General features: G+C 37.5%; 2 protein-coding genes across 4 annotated transcripts in view; one reads left to right on the plus strand and one right to left on the minus strand.

Annotated features, from left to right (window-relative positions):
• The window catches only part of abraxas2 (abraxas 2, BRISC complex subunit), a 31,310-nt gene extending 12,813 nt beyond the window's left edge, over window positions 1–18,497 (minus strand). Inside the window, exons 1-3 of the mRNA XM_069899727.1 lie at window positions 18,392–18,497; window positions 16,844–16,934; window positions 14,355–14,391 (exon numbers count right to left, since the gene is read on the minus strand). Coding sequence (XP_069755828.1) covers window positions 14,355–14,391; window positions 16,844–16,934; window positions 18,392–18,463 — 200 coding nt within the window. The 5' untranslated portion in view covers window positions 18,464–18,497. The remainder of the gene's footprint in view (window positions 1–14,354; window positions 14,392–16,843; window positions 16,935–18,391) is intronic.
• The window catches only part of eef1akmt2 (EEF1A lysine methyltransferase 2), a 39,442-nt gene continuing 37,980 nt past the window's right edge, over window positions 17,189–18,650 (plus strand). Inside the window, exon 1 of one of the 3 annotated variants that reach the window (XM_069899729.1) lies at window positions 17,189–17,480. In XM_069899729.1, coding sequence (XP_069755830.1) covers window positions 17,386–17,480 — 95 coding nt within the window. In that variant the 5' untranslated portion in view covers window positions 17,189–17,385. The other 2 variants (XM_069899732.1, XM_069899731.1) reach the window with 2 other exon arrangements.

An 18,650-nucleotide genomic window follows, 5' to 3' on the forward strand; every position in this document is an offset into this window, starting at 1 on the left:
TATGTACAGAGTAGACAGGGGGATGGAGCTGATAAATGACCAAAACAAATTGTCATGAAGCAAAAAAGCATAGCTGGAAAACTTGCCTAGTATCTTAGATTGGTCTTGACCAAGAGGATGCCTCAGTAGAAGCCAAAGCAGCAGAGATACTCCCAAGATGCCAAGGACTATGCAAGAGGGTCAGAAAATGGAAACTATTTCACTCTTCACAAGATAAAGGAACAGAAGAAAGGAATGTCAACAAACTATAGGCCAGCCATATTAACCTCAGTGATGAAGAAGCATTGAGACACTACTCAGAAATAATAGGTACTTGGAGAAACTCAAGAAAGCAGACAGACTTGTGAAAAACTAAACTGTTGCTACACAAGTTAGATTTTTATTATTGATGATAAAGGAAACAGGTTTGATAAATAGAACCTAGTGTGAACATAGATACCATTCCATTCAAAAGGCTGATTAGCAAAATTAAATACAAAGGAACAAAAGCATTATTATGGAGATAAGAAACTGGTTAAAGCCCAGAACTGAGAATTGCAGTAATGATTTATTTTTGACCAAATAAGAAACATTTTATTTTCTTTTTTTAAGTTGGCTTTACTTGGCAATTATGTGTTTAACATTATTATAATAGATTCATTCAATCACTTGTTTCTTAAGTTGTTCAAAGAACTGTCGATGTAGTTCAAATTTTTTTTTCTTTTTGTTCTTACATTTATACAAGATGATTTTTTATGTGCTTTTCTTAAAATTCTGTATGCAAGGTTAAACATTCAACTCAATAAAAATATTTTAAAAAAGAAACTGGTAGATAATCTCTCGTTTACTCCACCCAAGTACTATGACTACCATTTCCTCCAACCTTCCCCATGCATAGTAGTGACTCAAGGGAGTGTGGGGTAAAATTGGAGACTTTGCAGAAGAGATGTGCTGAATGATGAGGAAGTTATAAACTATAAGAAAGCACAGGCTGGCAGCTTCAGCCAAAAAAGTAGCACATGGAATTTAATGCAGAGAAGTGCATATATTGGCAGAAAACAAGAACCAATACCAATTAAATGATACTGTTCCAAACAGTAAAGAAAGGGACACAGGGTTTTTTTTCCCAGTAGGAGAGCATGCTAACAGTAAAGCGTGTGAGATTCTGGCTTCATAAATAGAATACAGAGGAGGAAAGTTAAATTGGACTTTTATAAAATACTGGTTAGGACACAATTTCAGTGCAATTCCAATTCTGAATTCTGGTCATCAAACATTAGGAACTGAGGTCCTGAACAGGGGACAAAATAGATTTATTAGATTAGTTTCAGGAATAATGATTTTACCAAAATTTCGACTCTAACTGTTGTAGGTAATGATATGAACATGAGAAAGAGGAGTAGGCCATCTGGCCCATAAAGGCTTCTGCACTATTCAATGAGAACATGATTGATCATCCACCCTTTCTCTCTAACTTTCAAAATGTGTGTTTTAAATACATTCAAGAAGGCAGTTGCTACTGCTTCATCAGACAGAGAATTTCACAGATTCACTACTCTCTGAGTCACATTCTTCCAAATTGGTCTTAAATTCAATCTCCAGAATTTTGAGGCTATGTCTTAGAATTCTTGTCTCACCTGGTAGTGAAAACAATTGTTCTGCCTCTATTTTGTCTATTCACTTCAGAATTTTTTTATATTTCTATAAAGATACCCTAGTCTCTAAACTCTAACACGTATAGTTTCAGGCAACTCTATCTTTCCTCACAAGCTAACCCCCCTCATTTCTGAAATCAACCTGGCGAACCTCTCCTTGCACTGCCTCCGAAGACACAATATCCTTTCTCAAGTAAGACCAGGAGGCACACAGTACTGCAGATGTGGCCTGGAGTAAAAGAGCAAAAAACAAACAAGGATTTTTTTTTTTGTAAAGAGAGTAGTTAGAAGCTGAAACTCTGTGCAGGCAGGGATCAGGATCAATTAGAACTTTCAATAGGGACAAAGTGCCCAGTTCAGAGAAAATAATTTCTGGGGCTATGGGAATTGCAACAGGGAAATGAGAATAACTGGATGCTCCTGGAAGATCCATCCTGGATTCAAAGGCTCAAATAGCCTATTACTGAGTTGTAAAAATTCAACTCTGCTGGAGCTCAGCCTCTTTTGAATGAAAATGCATCAGTTAATTTGCATATAGCCAGGTACCATAAACAACAGCAATGTCATGAATGACTAAATGATCTACATCTCCCATACTCTGCTTTTCCATCAAAGAGAGAAAACAGGAATCTCAGTTTCCACTTCACACAGAAGTTGATAACTATGATATAATAGCACCCTGGTGTTAATAGGGAGGGCAAAGCTGCTATTTAAAGTGCTCCAGTATACAAGTGATTCATCTTTTTTGAGGACACCATCCTTAGGTTTAAAATACAAATAACTACTATCACTAAGCTCCAAGTTAATAATGGAAAAAAAAATCAAGTCTCAAAACACCATTTATTCCATGTAGGAACACAAGAAATAGGAGTAACCCATCTGGTCTAAACTATTTTATAATTTCATTGCTTCAAATTTAGTGAAGTACGAACCACCATGGAAAAACAGGCATTGGAGGAGTCACGTGATGGAGTAGTGGCCGGACGGTGAACTCCAGCCCTCTCCAGAAAAGTCGGGAAAAACAAGAGAAAACACAAAGGCACAGAAATAAAAGTTACAGAAAAGTGAGTATAAAGGTGGAAAGAAGATGGCGACAAAAAAAGAAAAGTCGAAAACAACGGTAAGAAGAGAGGAAGAGAAGACAACGGAGGAAAAAGGTGAAGGCCTTACCTGTCCGAAGAGGCCCGCTGCGGAGAGAGAAACCCGCTCCCTCAGGTCGGTAAATAATGGACTACAAAAATGGCTCGCAGAGCCGAGTAAAAGTGCGCAACCGCGCATGCGCGAAGTTTCGCGCATGCGCGATGCGAATGAAAAAAAACACACCGACGGGAGGGGGGACCAGCTGGGGAGTCGATCTCCACAGCCGGCAACGACAGCTGCAGAACACCTGCAGCAAGAAGAGACCACAGAAGACAATAGAAACAAGATAGAAGAGGAGGAAAGGGCAACAAAGAAACAACAGATGGTCAACCCAGAGGAAGAAGAAGAGGAAGAGTATGGTGAAATAGAAGAAGAAAAGAGAGGCAAGGTAAAGGATATACTTGCTCTTATTAGAGGATACATGGAATCATTTAAAGAATGGCAAACACAGGAATTTAAGGATTTAAGAAAAAGAATAAACAACACAGAGGAGAAAATAATTAAAATGGAGATGACCTTAACAGAAATGGGAAAAAAAATGGACAAGATGGAAGAGCGGGCAGTAGCAGCAGAAATGGAGGTAGAAGACTTAAAAAAGAAATTGGAGAAATCTAATAAAAAAACTAAAGAGACACAAGAACTACCCTAGCTCAAAAAATAGATACAATGGAAAACCATAACAGAAGAAATAACATAAAGATAGTGGGCCTTAAGGAAGATGAAGAAGGCAAGAATATGAGGGAGTTTATAAAAGAGTGGATCCCTAAGACCCTAGGATGTCCAGAACTACAGCATGAAATGGAAATAGAAAGGGCACATAGAGTATTGGCCTCTAAACCACAACCACAACAAAAACCAAGATCTATTGTAGTAAAATTCCTAAGATATACTACAAGAGAAAAGGTACTGGAGAAGACAATGGAAAAAGTAAAAGAGGGCAACAAACCACTGGAGTATAAAGGGCAAAAAATCTTCATTTATCCAGATATAAGTTTTGAACTCCTAAAGAAGAGAAAAGAGTTCAATACAGCAAAGGCGATTTTATGGAAGAAAGGGTATAAATTTATACTAAAGCATCCAGCGGTATTGAAAATATTTATTCCAGGACAGCAAAACAGACTATTCTCGGATCCAGAAGAAGCACGAAAATTTGCAGAACAATTACAAAAATAGACTGAGGGAGGAAGACGGGTAATGAGAGTTAAAATGATCACGACTGATATGTATGTGGGTAAAGACAAAAATAGACTGAGGGATGAAGACGGGTAATGAGAGTAAAAATGATCACGATTGATATGTATGCAGGTAAAGAGGTATAAGAGTGAATAGAGACAATGAGCATACATGAATGTATCTGTACTTAGAGGAAAATATAGATAGTATAGACAAGAATTAATAAGGGAAGGTAATGGAATAGAGAGAATAAGGAGGGAATTAAAAGAGGGACCTTTGTGACATATGAAAAGTGAAATCTTTTCTGGGGGAGGCGGGGTGGGGGGAAATAGCGGTCACTGCAAAATCAGTTGACGCTTGCGAGTGGATTCGCAAATCCAAATGGAGAGGGGAGATGTGGTTGTCCGACAAGGGATAAAGGACAACTCAGGAGGTGAAGGGGAGATTGGGGATAAATAAGATAGAAATAGGAGAATAAGGAAAATGTTAGATGTTGTAGGAATGTTGTCTTATAAAGAGTTGAAAATAAGAAAACAGAAATGGAAAAGGAGGAAAGGTAATGATGGAAAAACGGAAAGAGAAGATAAACAAAATATAAAAGGGCTACGCTGAACTATATGTCTTGAAATATTAATGGAATACATAACCAAATTAAAAGGAAGAAACTACCAAATTTAAATGAATAAATGTATTCCATTAGAAAAAATAACATATTGGTTAAGAAATAATATTGAAATATTCGAACAAGTATAGGAGCCTTACATTAAATACAATAGCGAAAACCTACCGGGGACAAACATTACCTAAGTTGATGGAAGGAGAAGGAAAGAAAAGAATAGACTCAGTAGAATTTCTGGTGTAATTTTGTTGAATGACAACATTGTCTGACTGGCTTAATGCAACCTAGATTGTATACCTAAAATGGATGAGAGGGGGGGGTGGGGGGGTGGTTTGGGAGGAAAGGGGGGGGGGGGAGAAAAAGTCACTGTATATGTGTGAAAAGAAATAGTGTATATCATGGCTAATGTGATTTATGGTGTGAAAAATAAAAAAAAATTTAATAAAAAAAAAAAAAAAAAAAGAAAAACAGGCATTAATACAAGGTGCTTCACAAAAATAAACATGGAACCCTGCCACCTTAACATATCAGTTCACAGAGTCATGTGATGGAGTAGTGGCCGGTAGGGTAAAAACAGTCCTCTCCAGAAAAAAAGTCAAGAAAAGACAAAGTTCAACAAATATAAAATATAAGTAATAGAAGATAAAGTTGCAGAGAAGAGAAAGAAGATGGTGCCCAAGAAGGAAAAAGTAAAAACAACGGGGGGAAAAATATCACCGGAAAAGAAAGAAGGCCTTACTTGCACGAAGGAACAGGGAGCTGTGGAGGTGAAGAACGTTCGTTCTCCGAAGTTAGTGCCGGCCCTGCGGAGTCGCGACACCCCCCCCCCCCCCCCCCCCCGTGGACAAACAAAAGTGTGCAACTGCACAATCAAAGGTAAAAGAAAACACCGACGGGAGGGGGGCTCAGCTGAGGAGTGGACAACCACGGCGCGACCAGCTGAGGGACGCCAGACACCAGGGCTCTCAGTTGGAAGATGAGGAAGGCAGCAGGAGAGGGATTGAGGTATCAGGCGAGAAAGAAAGTCAATGGGGTGAACAGCAAGAGGAGCAGCAGCAGGAGGCCCGACAGATGAGCAACCCAGAAAGGGAGGACGAACAGCAAGAGGCCCAGCAAGAAGAGGCCGACTTCGTGATACAAGCAACTCATCGGGAAAATCAGAAGAGACACAGATACAAAGAAGAGAAGAAGACACAAACACAGGTACAGACACAGAAGAGGAAGAAGACCAAAATCTTCACAGAGAAATAAAAGGTAAAACAGATGGACAGAATATAGATAAAGCTTTTTTTGAAGAACAAATGAGACCATGAAAAGAATGGTTGTCATTAGAATTTAGTGCAATTAAAAGAAAAATGAAAAGAACAGAAGATAAAATGCAAAGATTAGAACTAGTCATGACAGAAATAGGGAAAAGAGTACAAAATGTGAAAGAATGAGAAATGGCTGTAGAAATAGAGTAAATGACTTAAGAGGAAAATTGGAAGAAAGTGACAAAAAATTAAAGAGACAAGAGTGGTTATCTCAGAAAATTGATATGTTGGAAAATTATAGTAGGCGAAACAACATAAAAATAGTGGGCCTGAAGGAGGCTGAAGAAGGCACAGACATGAAGGAATCTATAAAAAGATGGATCCCGAAGGACCTGGGAATGACAGAAATACAGGAAGAAATGGAAATAGAAAGGGCACACACAACACTAGCTCCGAAACTGCAGATACATCAAAACCAAGATCCATCTTACTAAAAATTTTGAGATATATGATGAGAAAATATACTGGAGCGGGCAAGGAATAAAATTACAGAAGATAATAAACCATTCGAATACAAGGGTCAAAAGTATTTTTTACTCAGACATCAGTTTTGAACTCTTAAAGAAGAGGAAAGAGTTTAATACAGCAAAATCAATCCTACGGAAAAAAAGTTATAAATTCATGTTAAGACATCCAGATGTGCTTAAAATGTTTATCCCCGGGGAGCAAAACAGACTCTTCTCGGATCCAGAGGAAGCACAAGAATTCGCAGAGCGTTTGCAGGACAGAAGGAGAGATGAAGAGATGTAATAACAATGAAGAACGGCGATAAAGTATATATAAAGATGTAAAAACAATGTATATGTAAAGAACTAAAGAGGGAAAAGGGAAGGAAGGAAGTAAGGGAAACAAAAGGGAGTGCTTTGTTATATGTATAAAAAAAAAGTTTTCTGGGGGAGGATGGGGAGGGAGAGAATAACCGTCACTGTGAAATCAGTTGACGCTTGCAAACAAGATCGCAATCCAAATGGAAAGGAGAGTTGTGGTTGCCCGTCAAGGGATAAGGGACAACTCAGAGAGGAGGGGGGGCATTTGGGGTTAAGGTAATATTGGGTGTGGAAATTGTTGGAGTATTTTATGTTTTAAATCTGTTATCATACATTGAGTTTAAAAAGGGAAAACATGAAAATGGGGAAAGGGGTGAGGAAGCAGAAATGAGGTGTAAACAAGATACAAGATGGCCACGTTGAACTATATGACTATAAACATTAATGGAATACATAACCTAATTAAAAGGAAGAGGCTATTAAATTTACTGAAAAAAAAAATAGATATAGCATTTGTGCAAGTGGAACATAACAAATTAAAGAGAGACTGGGTAGGAAACGTAGCAGCAGCATGATATAATTCAAATTATTAATTAATAAAAACATAACAATCAAAATAGAGGAGGAAATAATAGATCCAGCAAGGAGGTATATAAAGATAAAGTCTCAGATACACTCAGAATTTTGGAATTTCCTCAATACATATGCACCTAATGAGGAGGATCAAAAGTTTATGCAGGATATTTTTTTTGAAGATTGTAGATACGCAAGGAAATATATTGATAGGAGGGGATTCTAACCTTAATTTGATTCAATGTTGGATAAAACTGGACAAAAGACAAGCAAAAAGAATAAAGTAGCCAAATTTTTGGTTAAATCAATGCAGGAAATGTAACTTATGGATATATGGAGGAGGCAGCACCCAAGAGAGAAGGAATATTCATATTATTCAAGTAGGCATAAAACATACTCAAGGATTGATATGTTTTTGTTGTTGGCCCATATTCAAGGGAGAGTTACGAAAACTGAGTATAAAGCTAGACTACTATCAGATCATTTACCTCTATTAATAGCAATAGAACTGGAGGACATCCCACCAAGAACATTTAGATGGAGGTTAAACTCCATGCTACTTAAAAACCAGGAATTTAGAGAGCTTATTGAACACCAAATTAAAACATATTTTGAAATAAACATGGAATCAGTGAAAGACAAATTTATATTATGGGATGCAATGAAAGCCTTCATTAGAGGGCAGATAATAGGTTATGTAACTAAGATGAAAAAGAACTACAATCGGGAAATAGAGCAGTTGGAAAGGGAGATAGTAAGTACAGAAAAGGAACTAGTAAAAAGGGATGATGTAACAAAAAAGAGAATTGGCAGACAAAAAAATAAAATACGAAACATTACAAACGTACAAGGTGGAGAAGAACATAATGAAAATAAAGCAAAAGTATTAAGAACTGGGAGAAAAAACACAAAGTATTAACACAAAATATTAGCAACTTAAAAAAGAACAAGCTAAAAGAAGCTAAAGGAAAAAAGACAAACAAATTACATATAACCCAATAGAGATTAACGAAAACTTTAAGGAATTTTATGAACAATTATACCAAACTGAGAGCGAGGGGAAAGATGATAAAATAAAAGAGTTTTTAGCTAAAATTGAACTGCCAAAATTGCATGGAGGAACAAAACAAACTGAGAAAACCATTTGAAATAGAGGAAGTACAGGATATATTAAAAAAGCTACCAAACAATAAAACTCCAGGAGAGGATGGATTCCCAATAGAATTTTATAAAACATTTAAAGAGTTATTAGTTCCTCCTCTCCTGGAAGTAATGAACCAGACAGAAGAAACACAAAACTTGCCAGATTCATGGAAGACAGCAATAATTACAGTAACACCAAAGATGGGGAAGGATCCATTAACACCAGCATCATATAGACCAATATCTCTACTTAACTCAGATTATAAGATAATAGCGAAATTATTACCAAACAGATTGGCCAATTGTTTACCAAAAATAGTAAAATAAGATCAAGCTGGATTTATTAAGAAAAGACAAACAGCGATAATGTCTGTAAACTGATTAATCAAATTCATGCAGTTCAAGGAAATAAGAAGCCAACAGTGGCTGTTGCTTTAGACGCAGAAAAAGCCTTTGACAGAGTAGAATGGAACTATTTATTTAAAGTATTACAGAGGTTCAATCTACCACAAAAATATATTAATTGGATTAAAGTATAATGGACCATTGGTGAAGCTAACAGTAAATGGATATGTATCGAGCCAATTTAAATTAAGTAGGTTAACTAGACAGGGATGTCCATTATCCCACTCATTGTTTGCCTTAGCAATAGAACCATTGGCAGAACTGATAAGAACAGAAAATAAAATAAAAGGGATAAAAATAAAGGAGAAGGAATATAAAATCAGCTTATTTGCAGATGACATCATAGTATATCTAGCAGAACCGTAAATATCAATAAAAGAATTACACAAGAAATTGAAGGAGTATGGAGAAATATCAGGGTACAAGATCAACGCAAATAAAAGTGAAGTGATGCCAATGAGTAACGCAGATTATACAGAATTTTTTTAAAAATCACCATTTCAATGGCAAGCACAAGCAATCAGATACCTAGGGATCAGGTTAGACAATAACTTAAGCCACTTGTACAAACTAAATTATCAGCCACTAATAAAGAAATTGCAGGAAGACTTAGAACATTGGAAAGAATTACCATTAACATTGATAGTGAGGGTAAACTGCATTAAAATGAATGTTTTCCCAAGGATACAATACTTATTTCAATCATTGCCTATTCCCTTAACAGAGAAAATTCCTTAATGAACTAAAGAGAATAATAAGGAAATTCTTGTGGAAAGAGGGGAAACCGAGGGTAGCGTTAGATAAATTAACAGAGAGGTATTACCAAGGTGGTTTGCAGTTACCAAACTTTAAAAATTATTATTGAGCCGCGCAATTAAGGTACTTATCAGATTTTTACCAGACAAGGGAAAAAACAGACTGGACTAAGATAGAACTAGATAAAATAGGGAAGAAGGTACCAGAACATATACTTTATAAGTGGGATGAAAAGCTGGTGCAATATAAAAGCTCACCATTATTGCTTCATTTACTTAATATATGGAAGAAAATCCACTTAGAAAGGAAAAAAGTGAATTACCAAATACCAAAATTGTTATTGACACAAAGCCCACTAATCCCTTTTACAATAGATAACCTTTCCTTTAGAGAATGGGAGAGAAAAAGAATCAAAAGAATAGAAAATTGTTTTTTGGGAAATAATTTATTAACATTTGAACAGTTGAAGTACAAATATGGAATAACTCATGGTACAATGTTTGCATATCATCAACTGAAAGCTTATTTAAAGGATAAATTGGGAAATAGACCAACTTCCAGAAGGAAGCAGCTTTGAATATGTGATTACAGACACAATGATAATTAAAAGATTTATAACGAACATGTAGATTAAGCTGCAAGATAAGGAAAATTATGAAATAAACTATAAACCTAAACAAAAGTGGGAAAAGGATATAAACATAAAGATAAAAAATGACGCATGGGAAAAGTTATGTTCTGGAACTATGAAAAATAAATAAACACAAGGTTACACATGATACAGTATAATTGGTTACACAGGATATATACATCACACCTCTAAAGTTAAAAGAATGGGATCCAACATTATCAGATAGATGTTTTCGCTGTACAACAGTACATGCAATTTGGGCATGTACGAAAGTGGAAATGTTTTGGGAAGATCTAAATCAGATAATAAATAAAATCACAAAAAATAACATACTAAAAATCCAGAGATCTTTCTTCTAAGTAACACAAGTAGTAAGGAATTAGGCCTCAAATTGGATAAAGCGCAAAAAAGATTTATTATGATAGCCTTAGCAGTAGCAAAAAAAATGTATAATGTCAACATGGAAAATGGAAGAGAGCTTGAGAATTCAGCAATGGTACATGGAAATTAATAAATGTATTCCATTGGAAAAAAATAACATACAATTTAAAAAATAAAGTCACATTATTTGAACAAATTTGGGAACCATACATGGGACATAACAGAGAGGGCTTGCCTCAGACCTCCACCCCCTAAAATGATAAGACAAAACGACTTGATTCAGTGTGTAAAAATAGATGACACATTTTTCTTGTTTATTTTTCATTGTGTGAAGACATTGTTTTATGGATTTATTGTAGATGTTGAATATTTATGGGTTTTGGAGGGGGGTGAGAAGGGGGGAGGGACGGTAGGGGGAAAAAAAGGGAGAAAATGCCACTGTGCATATGTAATGAGAAACGTTTGTATATAATTTGGGTGATATGTTTCACAGTGTGAAAAATAAAAAATTATTTTAAAAAAACACATCAGTTCAGAAGTCACATTGGTGTTCAAGTTATGACTGTCAGGATGTTATCTTATTCCAAAAATAGCTAAAACAACTGTAGAATTTTAAAGTGTGAATGGAAATCACAGGACACTGACCATACTGTTTAAATATTCTTTTCATGCAGAGTTGTGCCAGAGAATATGTGCAGTGAATGTTGTTGACTTGTTCATAAACAGGCCTAGGATAATCCTAGAAAACAGAGATCAGTTTAACCTCAGTGACGGAAAATCTTTCAGAAAAGTTGATCTCGGGATTAACTGTCAAAACAAAGAAAATTGATTAGGGTAAGCCAGTATGGATTTATTAAGTGTAAATCATGTTCAACTCATTTGATAGAATTGCTTGATGAGGTAACAGATGTTCAACTAGATAATGCCATCGATTTAAGATAAATGCACCTTCGAAGCAGCTTTTAATGCAATGCCACAAAACAGTCTTGTTTACAAAATTTAAACTAAACAGCAGTTAAGGAACAGTGACAGCACGGAGGTGGAAAAATTGCATACAAGGCCATGATGAATAGTTGTTCTTCAGAGTGAAAGAAGGTGAATAGTGGCATTCTCAAGGATCAATGCTGAGGCCATTGCTTTCTTTGACCTATATTAACAATCCAGACATAGATGATGAAAATCATAATTTCTAAAGTTGTGGATGACAAAAATTGATAGTACTGTAAACAGTGATAAGCTGCATCAGGGTATAAACAAGATGATTAAATGGGCAGATGAAGTTCATTTCCCAGGAACATTAAAGATGCATTTTAGTACAAAGAATGAAGTGGCAATATGGAGTTAAGGTTATTGGTCCAAAGGGGCAGAGGAGAAAAGGGGCCATAGGTATGATTACACAAGTCACTGCAAGTAGCAAAGCAAGTGAGAAGCTGATTAATCAAACTTAGACAAATGTAAACCTTACCCATGCACACACAGACTACAAAAGCATGGAAGTTGTGTTCATTTATAAAATACTGGTTCAGCCTCAAAGAGAGAAGTGTGTGAAGGCATTAGAGGGAGTTTGGTGAAAAAAATTACAATAATGTGTTCAGTGACAAGGGACTACAATTACAAGGACAGATAATTTTCCTCTCAGGAAGGAAAGGCATATATGGAAGAAGATCCACTTAGAAAGGAAAAAAATGAATTACCAAATACCAAAATTATTATTGATGCAAAATCCACTAATCTCTTTTCCAGTAGACAACCTTTCCTTTAGAGAATGGGAGAGAAAAGGAATCAAAAGAAAATTGTTTTTTTGGGAAATAATTTATTAACATTTGAACAAATGAAGTACAAATATGGAATAACTCATGGTACAATGTTTGCATATCATCAACTGAAAGCTTATTTAAAGAATAAATTGGGAAACAGACAGATTACCAGAAGGAAGCAGCTTTGAATATGTGATTACAGACACAATGATAATTAAAAGATTTATAACAAACATGTACATTAAGCTGCAAGATAAGGAAAATGATGAAATAAGCTATAAACCTAAACAAACGTGGGAAAAGGATTTAAACAAAGATAAAAAATGAAGCATGGGAAAAGTTATGTTCTGGAATTATGAAGAATACAATAAACACAAGGTTACGCATAATACAGTATAATTGGTTACACAGGGTATATATCACTCCCCAAAAATTAAAAGAATGGGATCCAACATTATCAGATAGATGTTTTCACTGTAAGAAGGAAATGGGAACAACAGTACATGCAATTTGGGCATATACGAAGAAAGTGAATACGTTTGGGAAGAACTAAATCAGATATTATCATAAAAAAAATACCAAAAAATCCAGAGATTTTTCTTTTAAGTAACATTAAATAGTAAAGAATTAGGCCTCAAATTGGATAAAGGGCAAAATAGATTCATTATTGCGTTAGCAATAGCAAAAAAATGTACAATGTCAACTTGGAAAATGGAAGAGAGCCTGAGAATACAGCAATGGTACATGGAAATGAATAAATGTATTCCATTGGAAAAAATAACATAGAATTTAAAAAATAAAGTCACATTGTTTGAACAAATTTAGGAACCGTACATGGAACAGAGAGAGCTTGCCTCGGACCTCCATCTCCTAAAATGATAAGACAAAACGACTTGATACAGTGTGTAACAAATAGATGACGCATTTTTCTTGTTTATTTTCCTTTGTGAGAAGATATTGTTCTATGGTTTTATTGTATTGTATATGTTGAATATTTATGGGTTTTGGAGGGGGGGGTGGGAAGAGGGGAGGGAGGGAAAGGGGGGAAAAAAGGGAGAAAATGCCACTGTGTATATTTAATGAGAAACGTTTGTACATATTTTGGTTGATATGGTTCACAGTGTGAAAAATAAAAAATTAAAAAAAAGGAAAGGCATAAAGGTGTTCGAATAATGAAAGGTTTGGTCAGGGAAAATAGTGGAAGGGTGCTCTATTCAGATGAGAGGCACAAAATAAAAGGAACATAATTGACGGAACGTTCTCACATCAGTAATTTTTCTAAATATAAATGCAACATGTGCTTGGAATCTGGAAAGCATTGAATGCAAATCTAGAGGAGGCAGTTTTCTAGTGTGGTCCATAGAAGAGAACTGGATAAATATAGAGTGATAAAAAAAAATTACTAGAAAAGGGACAAACACAAAAGGTCAAATGAACACCTCAAGTGCTGTAACCGTTCTATGGTAGATGTACACCAGAATTTGTAAAATAGACACACTTAACTTACTGGCATGTAGCCCGAACCAAAACCCTAATTTGGAGATGAGAATGCCAACACTGAGCCAATGTGGAGAATGAAAACCCATTTGGACATCCAATTGTGAATGAACAGTTGCTAATTAGCAGAGTGAAACAATGAGAAAGGTAGGCCCAGCTGTGATGTTCTAGCCCACCTTCAATCCCTGCAATTGCTTTCTTCCAGAATAGTACCAGTATTGACATTTTGTAACTTGGTTCTGGTGGATCCTCTGCTTAACAAACATTCCCTTGTAAAACTATGCCTAGAATTTTTGTTGTACTAAAGCATGTTCTGACTTTCCCAGATTGCACACAGAGCAAAGGTTTTCATTCTAATTCAAATTCAATTCCATCTAACTTGAATCCTAAATGAACATTAATATCACCAGTGAAGGAACCATATTCCAACCAGTCAGGGAACAAACTGACAACCAAAAGATTCAACCACCAGTGTAGAATGACCAGCAAATGAACCAAAACTATTCACAATTTCTATCATTTGAACCAATTCCTACAAGAATGAGTGACACAGCAATTGCCTTACCTAAAGAGTTGATAACCAGGTTCATGATTATGGATTTCTGTAATAAAACCAAAATAAACATTTTCAATTTTTTTTTTGAAGCTCAGTGCAGATGTTTTTTTTAAACCTTAAAATAACCTAACAAGTTATTATCTCACAGAGGAAGGATCACTACAAATAGAGTAAGCAGGAGACACTATGCCCAGGAGTGCGACAAGAGCTAGACATTTTTAACTTTGACATTTTCAATCTTGCAGAAACCAGTTTGCAATATTAAAACTACTAAGCAGTAAATAAAATGGCCACTATATTTTCCAATACTTCTCATCAAGATGATCTTTAAAAATTACAAGATCAAGTGACAATATTGCTGAAATGAAACATTTTAGAAAACATTCTGCAGAATAATTCTTTGAGCCCCCATTTAAGCAATTCTCTCAGTAATTGTCATCAATAAAGGAAAGGTAGACCCCAGTGATCTTCTCGGCTGCTTTGACAATCATCTGTCATGATTTCCTGACGATGCAAACACCATACAACGCAATGATGCGGCCAATGCTCCTGTAAAAAGTTGCCAAGATGAGAGCTGGAAGCCTTGCCATCTTTAACCTCCTCAAGAAGTGTAGATTGTCTGATTAACAACACTGCAGTATCAATTACTTATTTGGCAAGAGGAAGGGGCATGAAATGGCACTAGTTGCTCCCATTTGTGATCCCAAAAGCTTACTTTCAGCCATGAGCAAATCTTCAATTATTGTCCAGATATGCATGAATGGGCCACACACAAACTGAAATGAATGATTACATATTTTGAGAGTGCAAATCTCCAATTGCAACATTGACCATTTACAAAGAGTTCGAGAACCCACGAAACTGTACATTCTTACTCAATACACAACCTGTGTTTTGTGCAACAGGGCAGAGTTTTTGCAGCACATATCACAGGAAAACGAGTTTGTAATTTTGCTGCAATATTCAGAAATTAATCGATCAAATCGTTTAAATACATATTGGGAAAGAGGTGAATCGCCAGCAGTAACTAGATTTCCAAACTCTCCAACTTTTTGACTGATATTTCAATGCATTGAACATTTGTCCAATACTTTCCTTTAAATTAATGACTGAGTATAACAAAACACTGAAAGTATTTAAAGATTATTTCAAGTTTTTTTTTCTGATAAACGTTCTTCTTATATTTTGGATTGGTTAAGAGTGGAGGAAGCAAAACAAATTTCTCTACTACTTCATCAAAGAATGGCTTTGAAAACCCGATCAAAGTATGCACAGGACAAATATGCTTTTTGTACATTTGAAAACCTCCCTTACAACTGTAGATTAATAGCATGAAATCCTCATGAAATTAAACTCAACATTTGATGCTAAAAATTTACCATAACCTCCAACATTAATCCCAAATTTTAAAAGAATAAATTTAAAAAGAAACATCTGCACATCACATTTTATATTAGTGCAAAATAAGCTTTTGTACTACATCTGTCATCTTTATCAGATGACCAACGTATAGAAAAATGCAAGATTTAAATGTGTTAAACATATTTTTGACCCCAAAAATCATTTTAGATTCAACAGTAAAGTGAACACCATGCAGGAAAAGTGGTACTACATTATATTCTATGAACAGATCCTAATTCCCAGTATGATAACTCGCACTGTTTTTATTTACTTTCTCTGACATTTATTTGATAACTTCAAGTAACTTTTACAGGAAAAACAACTCTAAATCACAGCCACAATGCAAACATTCCACATTGGAAGTCTGTGCATTATGTACACATCTGATGCATTTTTGCTCAATTTAACTTGAATTAACCAGAATGGAGGACCATCGCCTTCCCAAGATCGTGTTATAGGGCGAGCTCTCCACTGGCCACCGAGACAGAGGTGCACCAAAGAAGAGGTACAAGGACCGCTTAAACAATCTCTTGGTGCCTGCCACATTGACCACCGCCAGTGGGCTGATATCGCCTCCAACCGTGCATCTTGGTGCCTCACAGTTCGGCAGGCAGCAACCTCCTTTGAAGAAGACCGCAGAGCCCACCTCACTGACAAATGACAAAGGAGGAAAAACCCAACACCCAACCCACCAATTTTCCCCTGCAACCACTGCAATCGTGCCTGCCTGTCCCGCATCGGACTTGTCAGTCACCAACGAGCCTGCAGCAGACGTGGACTTTTTACCCCCTCCATAAATCTTTGTCCGTGAAACCAAGCCAAAGAAAGAACTTGCCACTGATAGTTGAGAAATTTGTTTAATCTGATATTTTGAACTATTCATTCCAACTCACCTTTGCTTTTGTTTAAATATACAAGGTATTATGGAAAATGTTACAACATTTCATTAACACTCATACAGAATCTGAAACTAGATGTATTCCTTAAATAGAAAAGTCCTAGATGTCTAATTACTGTAAAATTGTAGATCACCAATATTAAAATTAGAGCAAAAAATGCAGGGATTTATGAATCTAATCTTCTTTCACATGGCTTACCTATAACTTGCAGCAACTCTGTGTTGCTGATATGCGAATCACTAATACTGAAAGTTTCAAGTTGTTTTACATCACCCAAAAGAAATCCTTCCTGTAAGAAAAAAAGTAGTTTAAACCAGAAAAAAGAAAACGACACTTTTATGGGTAGATGAAATAAAAATAAAATTTGCACTGCAATCAAAACCAATCACTGGAGTTGTGAATATACAGCAAATTTATCTGGGTGAACACAATAGGCCTGTGTTGAGTTAAAGCCACACAGTCTGTTTCCGTTGGAGTGTGGTTTAACTGCAATGTCGAAGAATACGAATGCAAAGGACTGAATCGGCCTGCTAACAAGAGTCACGACCGCAGGTCTGAACCCAAGACGACAGTGCCTGTGTTCGGCAGTACGAGGGGTTGCAGGCTCCGGGGAACCAGTAACAGGGAGAACACCCTATATCAAGAGGAGGAAACCACCCCAAGGACTCTGCGGCTGAAGCCTCCACACAGGGAGTGAATTGTTGGCAACTTGCAGGCGAGGAACCCACAATCGAGGTCAAATGACTCCCATTCGGCTGGGCCGGGCTCATGAGAACTACGTCTCGGAATTGGGATTGGAGAGGGTGCTGAGAAGCAAGAGAGGCTTCCTCATCAGGTCAGAGCTTTGGATCTGGGCTCGGGCTGCCAATGGTTGGAACTGCACTCGTCTTGTGTGGCTGCAGAAGCGCTGGAGCCAAATCCAGGAATAGTCAGTGACAGGGTAGGGATGGGGGAGGAAAGGAAGAACTCTCTTTTTCAACTCTCTCTGACTGTAAAGCAATGCTCATGGCGAATCCTCGTGACTAACGGCAATTTCGTGTAATATTACATTTCTGCTTTACGACAGGAGAATAGTATCTGAAAACATTGCAACAACGGTTTACATTTTAAGAACTTAACTTGGTTGCCACGGAAGGCGAACTATGACAGCGCCAGGGACCCATTCGAATCCGGCGCTGATCTGCACGTTCTCCCCGTGACCCCCCCCCCCCGCCGCTTCCTCCCACCCGACAGAACGTACGGGGGTCCCGATTATTTAGGAACAATTGGGCGGCACGGGGGTTCAATGGCCGGAATCGGCGGCTAAAGTGTTGATTTTTTTTTAAAGTGTTGTGGAAAACAGCAAAAAGTTCGATAGAGTTTCAAATGCCGCCGGTTTTCGTTTAAAATTCTGTCGAAACTAAGTTTTACAGAGACAAACAAATAGAAGCAGACGGATCCCATTCGTGTGGCAGAGCCAACGCTCCCCAGGGTGGGTTCACGCCTGCAACCCAACGCTTGCGGAGGCGGAGGCCGTTCCCGTGGCGACCTCTCGCCCGAACAAATGCAGCGCCAGGAACCCGGCCGCCCTGAGCCTGACCCAACTCTTCTTGTTGGACATCTCGAAGCCTCCAGCGAGGGTCGAGGCCTGGGTCCAGGCGACGGGAGGCACACGCCTCGCACACCAAGGCCCCCCATTGGTCACAACCGTCTGGCATCTCAGCGCGCTCGGTCAACCTGCTAGATTCCGACATCATTGATACCTACGTGATCCGAGGGGCTGTTGGCGTGATGGTATACTAAAGAACTGAAAGTGTAGCCTGAGACGGAGGCGGCCATTTCTTTTCCAGCCTTCCCACCCCCGCTTCACAGCGACTTCCGTTTTACGCTGCGTCAGCTCCACTTCCGCCCCGCAGCGCCTCCGCGTCCGCCCCGCAGCGCCTCCGCGTCCGCCCCGCAGCGCCTCCGCGTCCGCCCCGCAGCGCCTCCGCGTCCGCCCCGCAGCGCCGCCCCTGCTGTCCCTGTT

The sequence above is a fragment of the Narcine bancroftii genome, chromosome 10, assembly GCF_036971445.1.
Source record: "Narcine bancroftii isolate sNarBan1 chromosome 10, sNarBan1.hap1, whole genome shotgun sequence".
NCBI lineage: Eukaryota > Metazoa > Chordata > Chondrichthyes > Torpediniformes > Narcinidae > Narcine > Narcine bancroftii.